Here is a 21,145-nt window from a genome sequence, read left to right on the forward strand (position 1 = left end):
AAAATACAACCAATGATGTAATCTCCAGCAGCTTTAAACCAATCTGATTAATCTGTAGCAGTGTCGTGTCGGAGCATCCTTCCCTTGGAGGCGACGGCTGGGTTTGCACACTTAGGATTTACCTGAGAACAGACAGAGACCCCTCAGCGACACTGTGCCAGTAGAGTGACTATGTTCTCATTTAGCTCATTACTTACTCACCAGAAGAGGCCAGGAAACGTCTAAAGCTTGGCCCTTTTCATTTAGAAGCTGCTCAAACTAACCTCATGCTTGCAGTTTTTATTGCTTATATGTAATTGAAGCAATGGAAGCATTAATCCTCAAGGCTGTAAGAATAAATGAGGTGGAACATGCCATTCTTCTTTTGTGATTACCCCTGGAAATAAGACACTGTTAGGCCTCCTGGCTGCAAGTCTCTACGGCACAGGCAGATTCAATCAGCACTTTATTACACTTCTGCATAACCACGCTGTGTAGAGGGAAGTTGTACAGTATGTGTAGTTCTTTATTTTTTAATAGTTTCCTCACTTCTCTCTTTTGTTCAACTTTCTTCTAAATTTCATCATAAGAGAGTTTTCAGAGTTTGGACTTTTGACTAAACTTTCCAGTTATATATACCATGTTTACCGCGTTGGTTTTGGTAATTTCACTGCTGTGGAAAGTGTTACAGTATCAGGTTGAAGGATACTGGTAGGTTCGTTTTTCTTTCTCCCTGCTGGCGGAGTGACATATGGATGGTATTGTTGGTCCAGACATATCGCAATGACTACTAAGTGGATTGGACTAAACTTTCATTGTTCCCAGAGGCTGAAGCCTAATCATTGTTGGTGATTTCTGTACTTTTCCTCTAGCGCCACCATGAGGCATTTAGTGAAACGTCTCAACAACTACTGTGTTATGAAATTTGGAACAGATGTTGATGAATTTCAATTTCAAATTCATTCAAGTGCTGTCATTAGGTCAACATTTTAATTTGTCCAATGCTTAAATACTTAATAAGATTGTAAGGAAATGATTATAGCCTTCTAATTTTCTATTGCTGCTTTATAAACTTGGAATTTTCAGACTAATATGCAGTTTCAACAGACCATCATAACCATGTGTTGCTTCATGTACCTACTGTATACACACAGTTTATCCCCACTGGTCTATCTCATAGGATGTCCTGTGCAAGCAGAGCTGGAGGCCAAGGAGAGGAGAGGAGGCGGTCAAGACCTTGAAAAGCTGGTCCTTGTAAATATCTGGAATATGTCCATTAATCACCAAGTCTTCACTTTGAGAAAAAAAAAAGAAAAGAAAAATGCTACTGGACCACTGGCTCCAAAAACTGGATAAGGATTTTATTGATAATTGAATTACATTTCTCTTTTATACATATTTCATAAATGATACAGGATTTTACATTTTTCTTTTTTGCCAACATTACAGCATCATATGTCAACAGAGGAAAAGAAAGAAAAAAAAAAAGACAAGAAAAATAAAATAAAATAAAATAAGAGGTCAGAATGGAGTACAAGTTCATTTCAATCCTATATTCTGCTTCACTCTTTAGGCATTTTAAACATGTCTTATTGTAAGTGCACACAAACGAGATATTCAAAACATAACACACATTCAAACCATAGAATAATAATGCGATTTTGGAGAAAAAGGGTGAGGGTGGATGAAATGAGAGGGGGACGAGAATGGGAGGTGTTCCCCGATAAGTTAACAGAGTGCGCCTGACACTTTTCCATCGGACTCAGGACTTTCCTTTGGATCCAGGACCATAGTAACTGAGGTCAAGAGGTCATAAAGCCTCCTTTATAGGTGCACTGAGGATGGAGGGTGTTTTTCCATTTATTGGGGAGTATAAATGGCGGGTTTATGGGAGTAAATAAGGTGAAGATGGAACTGGGGTTTGATGGGGTTTGAGCAGTTGGTTGGCTGGGATCAAGTCAGATTTGACAAGGCAGGTTGTAAAGACGCAGCCCTGTCCACTGCCCTTTATAACTAGGAATCTCTACGAACAACGTTCTTAAATTATCTTTGCAGGTTGTTGTGTTTTTTTTTTTCCTTTTTTTTTTGATAAATCATCTTTTTTTATTTTTACATAATTTCCCATGTAAACATACATTCATGCAACACCCTCTTTATAATAAAGTTTCCCTATATTTGATATATTTCGTTTTTAAAAAATAAAAGCGAGAGAAAAATAAAGGCAATAAACGGTGGATGGCATGATAAAAAAAAAGTAGGAGGTGATGATGGGGAGAAGTGTTGTGTAGAAACAGCAGAGGGGAGGATTGGACTGCTGACAGAGGCCTCAACTCTCTCACCTCCCACAGTACGTCTCCAAGTTAACATCGTTTTCACTGTCACCTGTGTGTGTGTGTGTGTGTCATGGTGTGTGTGAGTGAGGGAAAAATGAATTTAAAGCTAATGACAGCTATGAAGTGCGATGAGGGCGGGATTGATTTTTGCCACTATTGACAGGGATTAGGGGCAAAGTGCTCATGAATATGGAGATTTGAACTTTGCCCCCAGTGCCCTCACCACTCGTCAATACATGGATTCATTAAACACACGTTCACACACACACTCACACACACACACACGCACGCACACACAGCAGGATCGATTTCCCCTTCCAAACATTCAAATTTAACCCTCCTTTATATGAGGCGTCATTCTAATTAAGAGCTTAACTTTCTTGATGATCCTATCTCTGCTTTTTACCAAACTGATATATTGTCTATATCATTTAAATCATTAATCATCCAAAAGGCACCATTTCCCTTGGAGATAACGCACACACCAACGCACACAGTAACAGATCAGACCAAATCCTGCTTTGAGATCTGCATGGCTAACTTCTGATTTGATCTAAAATCATGCATTTTAATAAAAACATCTGCAGTTAAACACAAGGATCTCCTCAGTGGGACTCATCCAACTGTTGACACACAAGTCTGTGTGCAGGCACGTCATGTCGTTGTGCTTCCCCTCTGCAGAGGTGATCTACAGCAGTTCAGAGTGAAAATGTTTGGCTCTGAGACCTTTTTTTTTTTCTTGAGACATAAATGGGAGTGGAGAGAGGGACACCAATCCTCACCCTGAACAGAAAACTTAAGTGTACCTGAAAAAGGTTTATTCAGTGACCATCCAAAAAAAAGAAAAGAAATGGACAACACAAACATATGGCTTCTATAACCTTTGATTTAACCAATCAGGGGGATGAGACTTCAGCTAGATGTGGCAAAGAAAAGCGTCCAATTAAGTACAAAATTGCAATAATGCTCCTACACATTCACAAATTTCTACTGAGGGCATACCACAGCATGCAGTCTACCCTGCCTTGCCATCAAGGGAGCAGGGGGGCATTACAGCAACAGTGGGAGGAGAAAACTCTGGCTTTATTTCAGGATGAAAAAAGCCTCTATGAAACAATGTCATGATGCTTTTTTTTTTTTTAGGGGTAGCCTCTTTTATTTTGTCTATTAGCTCAGAAGAACATGTTGAATCGGGGGATGCTGAACTGCAGGAAATTCACTTACATACTGCTCCTCATGTAAACGGCAGCTCTATGTTTTTAAAGCCATTCAATTCATCAGATATATATTAAACTATAACATGCCTGTAGGTTTGTCTGAGGCAACGGTCTCTGGACATATTAACCCCTTCCTTAGGTGAAGCATTAAGCAGCGATCTTTTAGATCAAGCATGACATTGCTCAAAAACAATCAATTCCAATCAAAGCCACGTTCAGCCCGATTTGGCTTCAACGTTGTTCCCCCCCTCTGGTGGCCATGCACAGGAGCCGTACGTCCAACGTGGACGTAGTTATTGTAAACTATACGGAGTATGTTTGTAATGAAAAGATATGAAATAGCATACGGTGTAAGTGTGCGTATGTAACGTTGCGGATGTGCGTTAGCAGGGGGCCCTCGTGGCAGGAGATCTTCAGAGGATGTGAATGAGATGATGTTTGGAAGAGAGCTCCTCCCCCCACTGAAAAAACTAGCCTCTGGTCATCTGTTTATTTGATTGTATACATATATATATTTATATTCTTTTCATAACAAATATACTATGGCTTTCAAAATAAAAAGTGCCAAAATATTTTTTTTGGAATAAAAGAACACACAGTGATGTTGTTGTCGGTAGTACTCTCATACTTGCGCAGACCGGGCCGCTACAGGACGTCAACAGGAAGAGGAAAAACGAGGCGTCGCCATGCCTTCATCCTGCGAGTCGAGACAAGCTCCTGACAAAGGTCACACTAGGAAGGTCACACGGGGAAGGACACCTGTCCGTCACCTGGAGGAGGCGTGGCCCAGGGAGGGAGAGGCAGCAGAGTTCAGCTACAGGAAGACCACGGTCTCCCTGATGGTGCAACTGCAGTCAGGACTTCCTTGTAAACTTTAACATGTGGGATAGAGAGTCCCCCTGGAGCCTGCCCCAGCCAAGAGAAGGTGTGTGTGTTGACAGTTTGACTGCTCAAGGAAGCGGGACTGTACTGCTGCGTCGACCCGCAGTGTGGCCAGGGTCGGTGTCCCAGAGTACCCTGAAAGTCCCACACACACACATACACACACACACACACACACACACACACACACACAGACTCAACAATGCCCCTCTGCTTGTCCTCTGTCCTGGAGCGTCTAGAGGTGTGATTATTCCTATTTTCCCCCTGGAGTTCCCTGCAGGCTGTCCCTCTGAAGATTTGAGGCATATCCATAGTGCCCAGTTGTATTCCATCATCATAAGCATCATCATCATCATCATCATCATCATCATCGTCCTTTTCATCATCCTCACCAACCTTCAGCTGTAGTTTTTCAGTTCCTGGGTATTCTCACCATCCTTCTTCGTCTTTAAGCGGTTTTAACTTGCAATTCCAACTGGAGTTTTCAGTCAGGAAAGTAAAAAGAAATAACAGAAAAAAAAATCAAACAAAACAAAACAAAACCAAAAAACTAACTCCCACAGTCAAGAAAGGGATGGGATTATTGGGTGTGGGAGGGGAGGGGGTGGTCTGAGAAATAGCTGGGGGTAAAAGGGGTCGGAGAAGGGTGTTGGATGACAGGAGGGAAGAGGGTAAGGGGCTTGTAGGAGCTGAGAGAGGAGGGAGTCACTCCTTCCATCAATTTTTACTGGCGGTGAGCTGCTGAACTGGGAGCTGGAGCTGGAGCGGGTCCCGAAGACGCTTCAGATCCAACTCCACCTGGACAGGGTGGACAGGGAGAGAGAGGGAGGGGTGGATGGGAAAAACATGAGATGAAAGTGTGTGTGTGTGTGTTTGTGTGTGTGTGTGTATGTGGGGGGAATGGTTTGAAAGTAGGTCTATACACAGCTGTTACAAATCTGAGTACTGAACTGTAAAATGTGTGACTCCCCAGTGTGACTTCAGTACTCATTTCACAATCACAAAACATCCAGCTTTCACCGAGCAACCGTACCTCAGCGATATCATCCTTCAGCTTGTTGTACTTCTCAATGTCGAAGCGTGTCCTTTTCACCCCCTTGTGGAAGAACAGCAGATACTGTCTGTCTCTAGCGTCGGGGTAAACATACTCCTGCAGGTTATAGAGGGACATAGTTTATCGGATAGCCTTGTCCTTGGGCCAAATCACACCGACGACACATTAAAAATCAAATGTTGATTCATGGATGCTGAATTAAATTTCCAAGGGCAACAGTGTCACAAGTTAAGCTGTTTGAACAGCTGAAATATTTCTATTTTGTGCAGGGTGTTGCAAAGAGAGGATAACCATTAGATTTCATTCCTGTAATGGTTTGTTCTCTGGTTACTAAAATAGTCTCTGCATCATTTTTGGTATCAGAATCAGTGTCGTATTCTTTGGCACAAAAAAGTATCAAAAACACAACCAGTGTTTCCACTAGCAGTGAGTTCATTAACAAGACTAATCTAATGATAACTTTTATAATTACTTGTCTAATCCTTTGGTCAGCAAAATATCAGAAAACAGTTCAAAAATGCACCATCAGAATTTCCCAAAGTCCAAGGTGACATCTTCAAATGATTTATTTACTTAAAAACCAAAGATATTCCCTTTACAATGACATAATACAGAAAAAAAATCAAATTCTCAAATTTAAGAGGCTGGAACCAGATAATGTTTGCTTGACTTTCTGCTTGAATTAAATGCTTAATGGATTATCAAGATTGTTGTTTTCTGTGAATTTGGCAAATTAGTTATTCAACTAATCGTTTCAGCTTTTACCACAAACAGCAGCAGAAGATGTTTTTTTTTACACTCACATGAATGCATTAATAATGCATGTATAATAACTCAGGATTTTTATGATTTTACTGTTTTTCCTGTGGCTTACCTGGCGCGTAAGCACGAAGTAGGCATACATGGCCATGGCTGTGCCATAAGTAATAAAGTAGGTGACGGGCTCCATGATATCCCAGGAGTACTCCCACCAGGTGAGCCGGGCCAGGATGCCGAACTGGGTGGCCATGTATGCCATGCCGCCCCACAGCACCCAGGTGGTACGCCGCTCTGCCTTCTTACTCAATTCCTCCCTCACCTGTGCAGACATCAAGAAGAACGCAGACAGTCAGCCAGTTCAAAAAGAACGAGAGAGGCAAATCTGTATTGAGAATCCAGAGAGGACATGATGGTTTTTTAGCACAAGTATACAAACTGACAACAGCTGTGATACGTTTTCCAGACCCTTGTTTACAGATTAAATCTTAATTATCATGAGATTAACTGTTTTGTTGTGATCACAAACTGATTATCTCTTTACAGAGATAACAAATTCATTTTGCCAAGTTCCCAACTTGTTGGCCCCTTAACAATAGCCCTGATGGCTTGTCGGGCCCTCTTCAACCATACATTTTTAATGGCTTAAAAGAAACAATGCCTGATATCTTAAGATAATGATATAATAAAATAATTATCGGCAGATAAGAGGATTATAAACAGGCCTTCATGAGTCAAAGCAACGACAGTTCCTCTTGGTTTTCATGGAGAAGTATGCAAGAGCGTGCAAAATAATTTTTTTCAAGGTCACATGTTTTACTGTTCAGCTACTTGGTTAGCTAGGTCAGCAATGACCTTGGATGGCTAACAGCAGAAATGTCAGTATTGTCAGTGTACAGACCTTCTCTAAGGGGCGGAGTTGAGAGTTGAGGTCCTCCAGTCGTCCAATCAGCTCACGCTCTTTGCTAAGTTGGTGCTCCTCAATGCGCAGGGTGGTATAGAGCTGCTGCACCAGAAACTTGACGTCATTCAGCCTTTCTGCCTCCTCGTGGGGCAGCAGCTCTGAGAGACACACACACACACACACACACACACACACACACACCCACACACACACACGCACACGCACAAAAGCAAACAAATAAACGGGCTTTAATGTGACCCACTTGCTGGCAATCAAACAACTTCTTCCTCTTATTATTAATGAGTAAATGTGAGGGAAAGACTCAGAGCAAACAGTACAGTCTCAGGCTCCGCTGTGCCCGTCCTCACCTCTCCTTGGTGGCCGCACTAGGTGTGTGGTGTCATTAATGACGAGCTTGAAGTCATCCAGCAGCAGGATGTCTATGCCTGTGGAGGAGGCAACCCTCGCTCCATCTGGACGGAGAGACAAATGGGAAGCGGGGCAGTAAGAGAGATGGAGCACTGATGGGTAAACACTTCGAACACACCATTCACCTCTCCTGATAATCAGGCCCGTTGGTTGCCGGCTGATTATGGTGCGAGGTAAAAGCAAACGCACTTACACACTAAGAGAAAGATTTCAAGTACCAGTTGTTCCAGTATAATGAGCCCTCTGAGCAGAGTGAGGGCTGAAAAATCATTTCATGGTGCACGCAGCGGTATTACATTCTGATGCAAAGCCACAACTGCAGGAACACTTAATAGCCTCAAAATACAAGAACACTTGAACGCGTGTTAAGGACACATATACATATAACCCGCTGGAGTAAATGGATATAGTGTGGGGAGGGGTGTGTGTTTGTGTGTGTGTGTGTGTGTATTATTGCTTTTGTGTGCATACCCATGGAGTAGATGGCTACCCGGTCGATGCCTCTGTCCTCTGCCTGGAGCTGTTGCAGGAAAACTCCCACACAGTCGCTGAGAGGCTTGAGGGTGAACTGACAGCGCTCTCGCCTGGACGGCAAACTGACTGAGATCACCGGCAGCCCGTTCTGATACACCACTGTCACCTCTGTGAGGGAGGTTGCAGGCGAGAAAATGAGAGTCAGACAAATGTCACAAAAGTAGAAAATGTATGACGACAGCCTAAGGTCTTAACTGAACCATGGAAACGAGCTTTTATGTGCTCGTCTCCCTCTGAATGAAGTAACTGAACATTTAATAAAAACGCAGAAGAAGAAGTTTATTTTGTTTGTTTTGCTCAGCACTAGTTAGTTTTAGCATTTTCTGGATTACCAGCTTTTAAACAAATACAGAATCACGAGTTACTCACTCATTCTTTCTAACTTGAACCAACCCAACACTGTCCACAACTACAGCACCACAGAACATTTTAGGCTCCGATATTCTGACGGTGTTACGCTAAAATCAACCTTCAAGCGGGAGGAGTGTGGTTTGAGACCCAGCAGGGGGCAGTGCAACAGCAGCTCCACCTGTCAGAGGAGTTCAACAACAAAACTGCCAGACTCAGAGAACTGAGGGTGGCAGCAGCCCTGGATTAATGCACATCCTGAACTCAAACACTTCACAACAGCAACAGCATCTCTATTGATTTACCATCAAACACTATGATCAATACTTAAGTTATGATAAGTTATTAAAAGTCAGTTTACTCTTCTGTGACCTCACCATTGTAAACACCGCAGACAGCAACTACAGCACGGCAGGTGAAACAGAAGCCAACTCAAGAGCTATTTGTAGATCCACTGTGAATTCTGATTCGGTTCACCTCCACATACCTGCTGACTGCTGCTTTGCCAAAATAAGTCCTTGTTATACTGTGAGTCAGACCATGAGAATCTATACCAGTGGTTCTCAAAGTGGGTTCCGGGGACCCAACAAGGGTTTTTGAGGGGGTTCCTTGGGGTCCCCAGCAAAAAGGGGAACTATTTATTTTCACTTAATTCCATCCATAAGTAACACAATCAGAGAATGCATGACTATTTTGCTCATGGGTTTCAAACACTTTTTGTAATTAAACATCTAAAAGCAAAAATCTTCTCAGGTGGGGGTCCATGGTCTAATTTGTGTCAGTTCAGGGGTCCTTGATGTGACATAGTTTGAGAAACCACTGATCTATAGGGCATAATATTGCTAACCTTCTCCTCACAGAACAGTTGTGTCGATTCATTGATGCCAACTACTGATATTTCTTATTCGCATATAAAGTCTAAAAAGACCTCTAAGAGATGCCTGTGTGGTGGGACTGACAATCCAACACACACCTTCAGGTACACATCACAATGTGTACCTGAAGGCTTATACCATTATCATGCTGAGTGGCCTCTAATGACAGAGCCATGAATCAACGCAGAGGGCTGCGAGTCCACACACACACACACACACACGGACAGGAGGGAGATCCAAGCTGCTGCCTTGTTGCTGCTGCACCCGACAACCTCTCCCTCCTGCTCAGGACCACTGCAGTGAATCAGCACATCTCTGCTTGGGCTCGCACCAAGAAGTGGTGAAATCATCGGCAGCACAAACTGAGCTCTTTTTTTTTTTTTTGACCATGTTCAAACACAGACACTTGCAGACATTTCATTTCGCTTCTTCCGTCGTTACAGTGACAATATGAAACTTGGCCCCAAGTATCTGAGCTGTCCTCCTCCTGCACCTGTTCTCCTTGTCCTCCTTCACCCTGGCATCACAGGCACATTGCTGAAGGCATGAGGATCCTGTGCCTATCTCCGCTCCAAAGCTACAACTATCAAAGCTTGCTTTAAAATCAAATCAACTTGCTGCTGTCTTCTCCTCTCAGTCCCCCTACCTTTCTCTTCCTCCCGCTCTTCACGCTCGCCATCCCCTCCTGCCTCTCACACAGACGAGCAGATGCTACCCCGAGACAGATTCCATATTAATGACTACTGCCTGTTAACTCCAAATGAGCCTCTCCTGTCTGATCGATGCAGAGTTTCTCAAAGGCGCAGATGTCCTTTGTCTTGAAAGAGGGCAGAGGCTGGATTTGGGGCTTTCTTTAAAAAGGGGGAACCATTGATACGGGTTTTATGGTGTCAGAAATAAACTACTATGAGGACTTACCTTCTGGAGCAGCGGTTGAACACAACAGTCTCTGGCCATGCCATGAGGGGCCGCCCCTCCAAACCTGCAGACAGGAAGAGAAAGGGCAACAACCTGGTTATTCCACATGTACATGGTGCTCTTTTATCAGCCAGTGTGCGACACTCAGCAACATGACGCTACCCTAATCTACGCCATTCACTTCTCTCGTTCTGTATTTGTGAGACTGACCGCTTATTACGTTACAAAATGGCGTCCTCTGTTCCAGTTTCTGGAAATGTTCCCATATACAGACTGGAGCCACACCCAAGAAGCACGGATTAATGGATCTAACTGATCCAACTGCAGCTTCCCAGCCACAGAAATACTCTACAACGGCCTGACGCATAAAAACACACACACACACACACACACACACACACACACACACACACCGGGCCTCTCATATCCCATCTAAATACACCAGCATCCAGACACAGAAACCACCACTTGGAGAAAAACGCCACAGTGGGAGACACAGAAAGAAAGCAGCAGCCACATGCAGCTTGAATAACAACAGTGTGGTTCAGTATGAATTCCCCACTTGTGTCACAGTCTGGTGGGAGGAGGGGAAGAAGACGAACGGAGGAGCAGAGCTTGAGGAAACCCTCGTACCTTTTTTTTTTTCTTTTTTCTTCTGTTCAGTAAAGTAGGAGTGTTCATATGCTCTGCACATGTTTCAAATTACCGAGCTCGTCGTGTTTTCTGGTGAGCCACGATCGAGCCTTTTAAAGGCATGAGACGGGCTGTTAGATCCCCTCACACTTACGCAGAGCGAACGGGGGTGAGGATGAGACATCACGCTAGGAAGAGCGCCAGGGGGCAAAAACACAACTTTTCTGATTAAAGTTTTAGTTGCGTGTGCACGCACAAACAAAATATGCCTCTACTGCACCGCCAGAAAAAGACAGAGCTCTGTTCCTCTGCCGAATGGTCCTAATATTTAATAAGTGGCGCCTGGAGCCATGCGATTTGCGCTGTATGGAAATGCATTCACTGGGTATGCAGACACATTACATTCTCCTATGAGTGCACCAGTTCAGTCACTTTAAGTAACCCCTTCTGTTTCTGGAGACACAGGTCATGCTTTCACACAGTCAACAGATTTGACAGCATGGTACTCAGCATCCAGCAGGCCTCAGTCTGATGTACTCGCTCTGTGTACAACTGCTGTAATATCAGATTCTTTTATGATATGCACACACTCGCTGACCCGCACTGAGCTGAATCACAACAGCAGAGATCCAAAGCTCTCACTGCTTCCCTTTTATGACTCTGGACTGACAGTTATGGACCGAAAAGATATCTTAGTGGAGAGCGGGCGCTGTCAGTGCAACCAGATGCTTTCTGAATCTGCACAAACACTATGGATACCCATTTACCAATCACAGCATGTTAATGCTGGACGATCAGCCTCAGAGAAGCAAGATCAAGGCTAGGCTGCCTGCAATGAACTCAGTGGTCTGAATACTAAGGCCACAGTTTATCATTACTCAAGCAGGACAGATATCCTGGCTAACACTGTGATACAGGAACCAACAGAGGAAGTTCTAGTGCTCACAAGGCACTTGTTTTTTTCCGCTGTATGCCTCATGACAGTACGAGGGTAAGACTTGTCTATTGAGTACAGATTCTCACAGCCACTAATGGTCAAAAACCTTGCAAGATTGTACAAAGTTCAAATATAGAGATTTTCAAGACGTTTTCAGTCAGGTTTATGGCATCTGACAACTGTCTGAACTTAACTGTCAAAATCATACTCCATGCCAGTTAAAACAATCACTTTGTGAGTGGACAGGAACAGCAGTGCGTCTACCTGTAGTGTGATGTGGAAGGGATAAATGTCTAGATTAACACAAACTGCGACAGTTAACCACCACTGAGACTTGTGAGCCTGAAAATTGCTCATCGCCACATTAATCAGTGATGAGCACCTTGTCAGCTGTGGATCTCTGCTGCTGCCTCCACGTTTGTCCTCACCAGGATCATACCGTGCAACACTGGCTCCCCACCATTCAGAGGCTCAGCGAGGGTCCCCAGATGGAGGCCCCGCTGAGCGCTCACTCTGCTGGTGTTGACTACTTGTCAGACCGCCCCCCCAAGAGAAAATAAAAACTTCTTGAAAACTCTTTCATATTTTTTCTGATGCACGACATAAACTGAGCACCACCACAGGGAACACAGGGGTGTGTGCACGTGTGTGTCTGCACATCAGGACTGTAAAGATCTTGGTTTGGCACCACCATGCCAGATGGCTGAATGTTGCAGTTAACTCCATGGTGAAATGTGTGTTTCTGTGTGTGTGTGTCTGTGTGTCCTAAATGAGAATACTGATTACAGTCCCGTGGTACCAAGAAGAGCCCAAACAGTGATTAGGCTGCTGATCAGATGAGATGCTGAGGAAGGCGTTTTGGCTGGTCTAGAATAACTGCACAGTCTGCAGAGAGCGGTCCAGCACTTCTTCGCTCATTCATTAACTTCAGCAGCTTGAAGCCAGGAGGAAAGATTTCATCCAGATACCCACAACATCACCGGCACGGAACCCACACACCCCGACACCCGGGGCACCATCACAAACATATGCAAATATGTTTGCCAGCGTGCGTGTACATCCACTGCGGAGTGACACGTATGTGCCTCTGTTGTGTTTGTAGGTGGCCGGCGATCGTGCGTGCGTGTACGTGCGTGTGCGTCCACCCTTCTGATCACCAGCCTGTTTGTCAGCGGTAGTTGCAGAGCGACTGAGCAGAGCCCTCCACTCCCCCCACCCCTCACCCCCTGGCCGGCGCACAGCCACTGAAACGCTGCCTGAAATATTTAACAGCGTAGCAACAGTCAATAGCACAGCAACCTTGGAATCAATGTCACACGGCTAAGAGGGGGAGAAAAAGAAAGAAAACGGGCATCGAGGACGGCCGGGAAGATGGGCAGATGAATTGGAGGACGAGAAAGAACGCGAGAATAAATGGAGGGGCAGCAGGGGAGCGATAGAGATAAATGAAGGCTGGAGTAAAAGGGTGTGAGTCCCGAGTGCGCTTGCGTGTCTAACCATGTGCTGCACATACTGTACCCTGCAGCAGACAATCCCTCCCCACTGAAACGTGACTGTGTGAGTGTTTGTAGTGGAGAGGGTGGCTCGGGAGAGAGAGAGAGTGAGAGAGAAAAAAGAAGAGAGGAGGAAAGGATGGAGGGAAACGGAGAAAAGGAGGGAGAGAGGGGGTGATAAAAAAGAGAAAGCTGTGAGAGCGAGGGAGAGCAGGGGGAGGGAGGAGGTGAGCGGTAGACTTGCTTGGAGGGGAGGGGGGCGGGGGGGACTGCTGATCACTGCAGTAAAGGAATCCCTCGTCTAGAAAGGGGGGTTGCCCCTTTACTTCACCCTCCCACCCTCCCTCCTCCTCCTCCTCCTCCATCTCTGTCTTACTCACAGTGAATCCTGATGTGCTGGTTTTGATCTTCTCGCAATTCTTATCTGCACTGCGCTTTAACTTCCACTGCATTTTTATCATGCCCCCCCCGACCCCACCCTTGTGCACGTGCACATTTTCCTTCAATTAAAAAAAAAAAAAAAGAAAAAAACACTCCTCAATTTAAAATCTCTCTCAGTGGAGTAAATGCACTACAAGCAGGGAGCCAATAGATTACAGAGGATATACTGCAGGAGATGAAAATAAATTTGATACACTAGAGAAAATATAAGGCTGTTAGTGGCAGCCCTTCCCTCCTCTCACATAACGTAGTAACTCAATGCAAAAGATATGATACTGATCTGTAGTAAAGATGAATCATCCTCATACAGTATGACTGTAACACAGACGTGCCAGGTTTCAGGAAAAAGGGTAGGAAAATAAAAACCCCCACTTTGCATTCATACAGTAAAACCAGGGGAGGGAATTCGACACACACAACCTTTGAGAGGGAAACTGCTGCAGCTCTGCCAACTATCAATATCTCCCCTACGTGCAGCCGCTTCCCTTTGCTGTGTTGAATTCCAGCAACATAATGGCATTCTTGTTCTCATTTCAGTCCAGATTATGTATGAAATTTGCAAGATTTATGAGCCTCCTCCTCTTCTTCCTCCAGCTCAATCACAAAGATTCATAAACTTGTTAGCGAAGCTGCTTTGAGGGTGGGTTAAAACTACTGCCACTGTTGTTCAGCCCAAGAAAAACTTAAGAAACAGAGAGTTATTTTTGGAGTTCTGCGCAAGCGTCAAAATGTATTGGGTCTTAAGTTAATTTTAATTTTACCCACAGTGCTTTCCAAACATTTTTCATCAGACGTACCCCCCACCGGCGCCACCTGTCATGTTTACAATGTGCTGATTTCCACTGATCCTAAACCGGTTGTTACTTAAACCTAAACATAAAAGTGAATATACTGTTGGCCTACAATACTGTTTTCATACATACAGTCTAAGCTGTCAATTGAGCTATTCCACCATCTCTCCACATGTATGGCCCGCTGCTTCTTTTAAGCTTTGTGGTTGTGGCTGGATCGGATCTGAACACACAATGACACAGCAGTTTAAAAAATCTCTTCTTCCTCAGAACACATCCTTTCATCTTCTGCACACCGCAGGGAAATTCTGGGTGCCAAGCATAAATTGTGTGTGTGTGTGTGTGTGTGTGTGTGTGTATGCCGGTGTGTGTGTGTGTGTCGGTGTGTGTGTGTGTGTTACAGACACCCAGCACAGAGGAATAATGTCTCTGATATAATTCCCATTTCATGGTGCCCCTCTGAGGGAGTGGGAACCTTTGTCATTTATCTACACAATGACTGCATCCATCTAGGTGGTAATGTGCTGTCCCGGGCCTCGGCTGCAGACCGGATAAGGCGGGTAGTCCCACAAAGTCATTCATAAAATCATTCATGGATACATAAACTCATGCATGTCAATAGAAGTTATACTATATACTCATTCAAGGCATGACTGCACACATGCAGCTTAATTATCTTTTAATGTTGCTACTTATCAAACATGCTTAAGATCTTTTTTTTCTTCTTTTTTTTTTTCCAATTCCCTTCTCTGGCAGAAGTCATAACGTGTGGCTAGATTTACAATCAAAGGAGCTGGGATCAATTCCTCAGTGGCTCAGTCGTTTGATAAAGGCTGGGGTCAAGGAGAGGTGGCGGTGCTCCATCATGCTACCATGACAGACAAAGCTATAGGAGAGTAGCATGGGGTCAACGTGGAGGTCAGTGGGAGGTCACTGTGTGTAGAACGACAGTTCGTGATGGGATCCATCAATATGAAGCCGATCTGGAGGAAGGGGACAGACAGGGGCCAGGTAGTGAAGGCACCCTGCCTTAAGCCAAGAGATGTACCCGAAAAACCTTGACGGAGTGTGGCAGAGGGGCGAGCACGTTACCCATGATACACCCACCTACTAGGACCGCCAGTGAGCTGGTGTAAACAATACACTCTGAGCGCTATATCACTGAGCCGATAAGAGCAGTGTTTTCAGTACAACCCCAACCATTAGCTGTGACATCCTGCTGACTCAACTTTGAGGACTATTTCCTTGTGGATTGTTGGGTGTAGGTGAATGAGGTTTATGAGCTATAAAATTGGAAATACGCTGCGTCTTCTATCTCATCAACTGAAGGAGGGGAATGTGTGTGTACGATGCTCTCATTCATTAACCCAGTGAGATGTCTGAGCTTTGTTTTTTCGTATCCTTCTGTTTCTGTCTTTATTACTCTTTTATAGCACATTAAGAGGCTGCTGACTGTGACTGTCTTGTTCTCATTTACAGTGAAGTGCTGTATTTTTTTTTTATTTTCTCAGAGAAATAATTAAATATCAACTAAATCAGACGAAAGCACCATTTATAGGATTTTTATGTTTTACTTGATGTAAGCTTTTTTTTTTTTTTTTTTTACAACCTTACGAACAACGGAAGCAAACTGCACAGTCAGACACGTTCTTAAATATCTGTTTGGGTTCCCGTCTTGACAAATAAGCAGGGGCCTTGAGTTGAAGAATCAGAGCTGAACACCCAAAATCTTTGCTGGGACACTCCTGACTCATCACACATTGAGGAAGCTGTTTGTAAGTTCTCTCTGCCGCTGAAAGTGTTTTCTTCCCAGGAGCGGGTGGCGGTGATCGTCACTTGACAAGAGCTTCGGCCATCGTTGCGCTTACAAGACAAGAGTTTGTCATACACCCTGTGAGCAGCGCTACGTTTTCAGGGCAGATTGGAGGCTACTGTGAGTCGCTATCAGAAAAATGTCAGGACGGGCCAGGGCTAGGTGGTTAGCGTGCTAACTTCAGCAGAGGAAAAGACGTGATAGAGACAGGAGTTTCCACCTCTGGAGACAGCTCTTGGTGAGTAAAGGAATGAAGTTTGGTGCTGAACTCACAACGTTTTCTTTAAGACTGACAGCTGTTGATGCTAATGTTGGCTATGTTGCAAAGCTTTTCATAACTAATTAATGTTTAGAGACTAGATATAAAATTTTTTTTGCTTCACTGGTTCATGTTTTTGTTTGTGAAATGCCAGAAAATGGTGAAAATATCCATCATAATTTCCTAGAATAACAATATAAACGAAAGAAAAACAGCTAATTCTCACTCTTGACACGTTCAAACCAGAAAATGTTTGGCCTTTTGTCTTGATAAAAGGGGAATAATCGATTATCAAATTGTTGTTGGTTTATTCTCTGTTGACAAATCAATTTATAGACTTAGATGCAATCTCTGGCCTGAATTCCCTCACACTGAGGGAAAGCATATTAAACAGGACAAAACAAAACAAAACAAAAAAAAAAAACTTTCTGGCTCCCATCTAAAGGGCAAATTGTGTCAGTGCAGTATAGCTGATGAGTCCAGTTTTCTATCTCACCGCTGCGCTTCATGTCACCTCCTCTCTCTCTCTCTCTCTTTATCTCTCTCTCTCTCTCTCTGCTCCAGGGGCGAGGTCCTGTACACTCAGCCCCTCGCAGCCCACACCTCCCCACTGTGGGGTTAACAAGTCGAAAAAAGCACAGCTGCGACCGTTCCAAGGCACTCACAATCCCCTGCACGCACACACACCCACACTCTCCGTCCTCTCATAAATACAGACAAAAGCACACATTCACCTAGATAAGGCGGGCCACTCAGCAATTGCTACAGAAGAAAGTGGATTTAAGTACAGTGTGACAATAATCACTCTGTCATTTCTTCTGCCTCAGCGCCGGCGAGCTTATGTAACCAAGGAAAATGCTGCTTTTCCTCTTAGCTGTGTTCCTCGCCTGGTAAAAACCATTAACAGATATGAAATCTGCAGCCACATTCTTGAACGCCACAGTATTAAGTAATCGCCGCTCACACACTGAGAGGGAAACCGTGACAAAGCACAGCGCGCCCCACGAAAGCCCATACCAATCTGATCTCTCCACTGCAATGCAGAGTTGATAGTGAAAACAACCTTCCCCCTGATTAGGCAATTTCAAACATCAAAACCTCACACCAGTTACGGCACGATATAAATAATTCCGGCTTAATCCTTCATTCCATTTCAATAAATTGTCTTTCATACGGTGGACATGCTTTGATTAATTAATCCAGGCTCATGGCATGTTTAATCCATGGGATAAGATCTGAGCTGTGAATGAATCCGTTTCCATGACACGTGGGCTACTTCAGAAGGGCCCAGCTTACCCATACCACCCTTGACACCACCACCACCGCCGCCGCTGCCCCACACCTCCTTGAAACTAGCAACACTGGAACCTGATGCATTATTAAACAGCAGTGCAGGCTTTCACGCCTTAAGAGTTTAGAAGACAGCCATCGGTCGGCCATTGTGCCTCTCGGCTACGCTCTCTCGAAGAATTTGGTCTGGCTGAGGAGCAGCATCTTCCTCGGGTGCGCTTCAGAATTTGAAAACGGTGTGCACAATGAGGATATATACAGTATGTGTGCAGGTGCAGTCCGTCTGCAGGCAGTAAGACCCTCTTTGATTTGCTCATACACCAGATGGCACTAGCTGCTTGTGTCAGGGTTAATTTCAGTGCAGGTCACGCAACACTCTGCCCCTCACCTGCTGTGGCAGATTGGAAGAGGGAACTTCTCTTCGCACTCCTTTTCTCGTCCTCACTTTAACCTCTAGCTTTATCAGGTTTTTCCCTCTCTGGAAAGTAAATGAGCCCCGGCTGATTCATTCATAGAAATACATCTAAGGAATGCATGCAAATCCAGCCTTGCACACGTACACTGCGTGCACACACACACACAAGCACACACACTAGCCATGATTTCACTGGAGGTTGTGGTGTATGAAAAGATATTGACCTGCAGCTCCTTCACATCACCAGAGGTGGGCAAACTCACAACTTAATTACTTGAGTCAAACTATAGATACTCCTAGAATTTACTCCAAAATTTTTACTTGAGTTAAAGTACTGGAGAACTTGCTTTTAAAAATACTTGAGTATTCAAAAGTACATTTTTTCAATGTGAAGCCATTGTTGTTTTGTTCCACATTTATAGAACCTAATGATCCTGAAACAACCCATTGAATGAACTGACCGTAGAACCCTTATAACAAAAAGGACAGCTATTATCGTTTTCTTTTCTTTTTCCTTTTCTTAGGAGGTGATGAAGTTTGGTCATGGTAAACGCAGCAAACATTTAAAATAAAGGGAATCTAATATTTCAAACACGGACTTACGATAAGTAACATTAGTGCTCTGCTGAAGAATCTTCTGCCTCATCCTTATCTAATGTAGCCATCATCAAGACACTGCCAAGTTCAAACTGAGCTGTTCAAACATGCAGCAAACACAGCATGACTGACAGTGTAGGAGTTGGCTGTGATTGTTTTTTTTCTCCTGTGACGAAGACATGTATGGTCTATCACATTTTCAAAATAAAAGCTGCTTCAAAGTAACAAGTGCTTCATAGAAATGTAGTGGAAAAGTAATATTTGTCTTTTAAGTGCAGTGGAATAAAAGTCAAATGTTTCTAAAAAAATAATAATACTCAAGTAAAGTACAGATACTCAAAAAAAAAAAAGCACAGTGCTCAAGTAAATGTACTTTGTTACTGTCCACCCCTTCACATCACACATATCACACACTGATCGATGCTGCTGAATTCTCTTCCCACCACCAGCAGCACACTGAAAGCCTTGCTGTCCATCCATACTTCCCACCATTATAGTTATCCTCTTTGCAAGAGAGGAGAGCTACATTTTTGCACCACCACTTCACACTGTTTTTGGATGCATTAATTATAGTGGAAGGCAAAGCACTTGTTTTGAACTGAGAAATGAAGTACCTCCCATTCGTTCTGTCTTTGACAGCGCAGTGGTCCTCTGTGACCACTTGCTCCTGCTGAAGCTGCTTCGGGCAACGGAGAAACAGAAGAGTTCTGCCAAGGTTTAAAGGGAAATCTCAATGTTTTCTCTGGTGTGAGATATAATTGGTCCATTAAAGGAGGCACAAAAAACAACTTTTTTGATGGATTCCTGTGGCAAAAACGTTCCCTTCAGTATTCAAAGTTCATGATCACGTTTATCAAAACCCACACTGAATAAAATATCATGTTCAGAGCACATGCATTAGTACTAGGTCATCACCAATTTATCTCTCATCTGTGATGCTGAAGGGCACAAGATGCTCTACTTTTTCCCTTTCCTGCTTCATCTCTTGCCTCGCTTCCATAATCTGACCCCCAAGTTATGTTCGGGCAAAGAGCCAAATATACAAACTTTGTACCTTGTAACTCATCTTACCGTGCTAAATGAACATATTTATTCTGTTTGCAAAACAGGTTTCAACAGCTTGGGATGGTGCGTCAAATAAAAATAAAAAAAGCTCTCTGGTAACTTCTGTAAATTTAAGTTAGCTATACATCCTTTCCATATTCCTTTACAAAAGCTTACTCTATAAAGACTTACACAGCTGGCTATCAACCGTGTTCACCTTCCAGTTAATCTAAAGTTTTGAGTATCTGAAAATGTACAAAGCTTTTCTCTGGGCTCTTTTCAGTTGAGAGACTGACTAATTAAATGTCAGCTGAGACAAAACATGCAGGAAAACTCAACAATGAAATGTCACATTTGAATTTCAAGGCAGCCAGGCGGTTATTAATCTTGATTGAGGGGGCTTTTTTTGGCCCTTCATCTAAGGTTTGAGTAAAAGATGAGGTGAAGTGAAATTTGTTTGAGTAATAGGCCAGACCAGTGGCAAAGCTTTGCTTTAACCTACAAGCGTTAGAGCTCTCAACCTGGGCAGACTACAGGATGGAAGAGAGAGAAGGGTACACAGCTCAGCATGGGTCTGTGTTCTCAGTTAAAGCGATGTCATAATTTTATCATTTGTAGGAGTCTCTTTTCATAGAAGAACTATTAATACATGTTCTCCCTACACACTGAGAACCACAGGAGGATCTGAAGGTGTAATAACCTGCATCTTGTTAGTTAATTGGCAGTTGCTACCATAAATGGTCAAGAAGCAGACTGCATGTTTTATTTCCCCGATGCAGAGCTGACCCTGGATACTTGTGCCTCTGCTCTCTTGGAGCATGCGGGGTGACATTCGGAGCAGCGTAAAGTATCTCACACACTACTATGAATTCCTCCTGAAACAGCAGCTGTTATTTATGGAGCAGGCCCTGGGAAAGCTCCCGTTGAGGAACTTTGACAGTGCTCTCCCATCAGGATGTCTTTCCTCTGGCCTTCCATGCTTTGAATACGACTTGGACTGTGAAGACTCACACGCTAAGAAAGCATGGCTACAACTGCCCAGAATATTATTGCTTGATCCTACCGAGCTCAGTGTTCAGCTTTCAATCTGCAGCACAGCCTCATGTGTGGATGGTCCATGGAGTGAACTAGAAAGTATGAAAATCCACAGCATTGTAACACTCTGCCCTCTTGGCTGCGTCAGCGAGTCTGTCTGAGTTTTCC

At 43.9% G+C, this 21,145-nt stretch overlaps 1 protein-coding gene across 2 annotated transcripts in view; it reads right to left on the reverse strand.

Moving 5' to 3' along the window:
• Window positions 1-1,319: 1,319 nt before the first annotated feature.
• mcu (mitochondrial calcium uniporter) overlaps window positions 1,320-21,145 on the reverse strand; it is a 55,662-nt gene continuing 35,836 nt past the window's right edge. For both annotated transcript variants that reach the window (XM_023411710.2, XM_023411709.2), the window contains exons 3-9: window positions 10,230-10,293; window positions 8,026-8,196; window positions 7,494-7,598; window positions 7,123-7,283; window positions 6,340-6,543; window positions 5,445-5,561; window positions 1,320-5,209 (exon numbers count right to left, since the gene is read on the reverse strand). In XM_023411710.2, the coding sequence (XP_023267478.1) occupies window positions 5,129-5,209; window positions 5,445-5,561; window positions 6,340-6,543; window positions 7,123-7,283; window positions 7,494-7,598; window positions 8,026-8,196; window positions 10,230-10,293 (903 nt within the window). In that variant the 3' untranslated portion in view covers window positions 1,320-5,128. The remainder of the gene's footprint in view (window positions 5,210-5,444; window positions 5,562-6,339; window positions 6,544-7,122; window positions 7,284-7,493; window positions 7,599-8,025; window positions 8,197-10,229; window positions 10,294-21,145) is intronic.

This window comes from Seriola lalandi, unplaced genomic scaffold (genome assembly GCF_002814215.2).
Source record: "Seriola lalandi dorsalis isolate HSWRI2012SDOR001 ecotype SW California unplaced genomic scaffold, Sedor1 jcf7180002054470, whole genome shotgun sequence".
Lineage (NCBI taxonomy): Eukaryota > Metazoa > Chordata > Actinopteri > Carangiformes > Carangidae > Seriola > Seriola lalandi.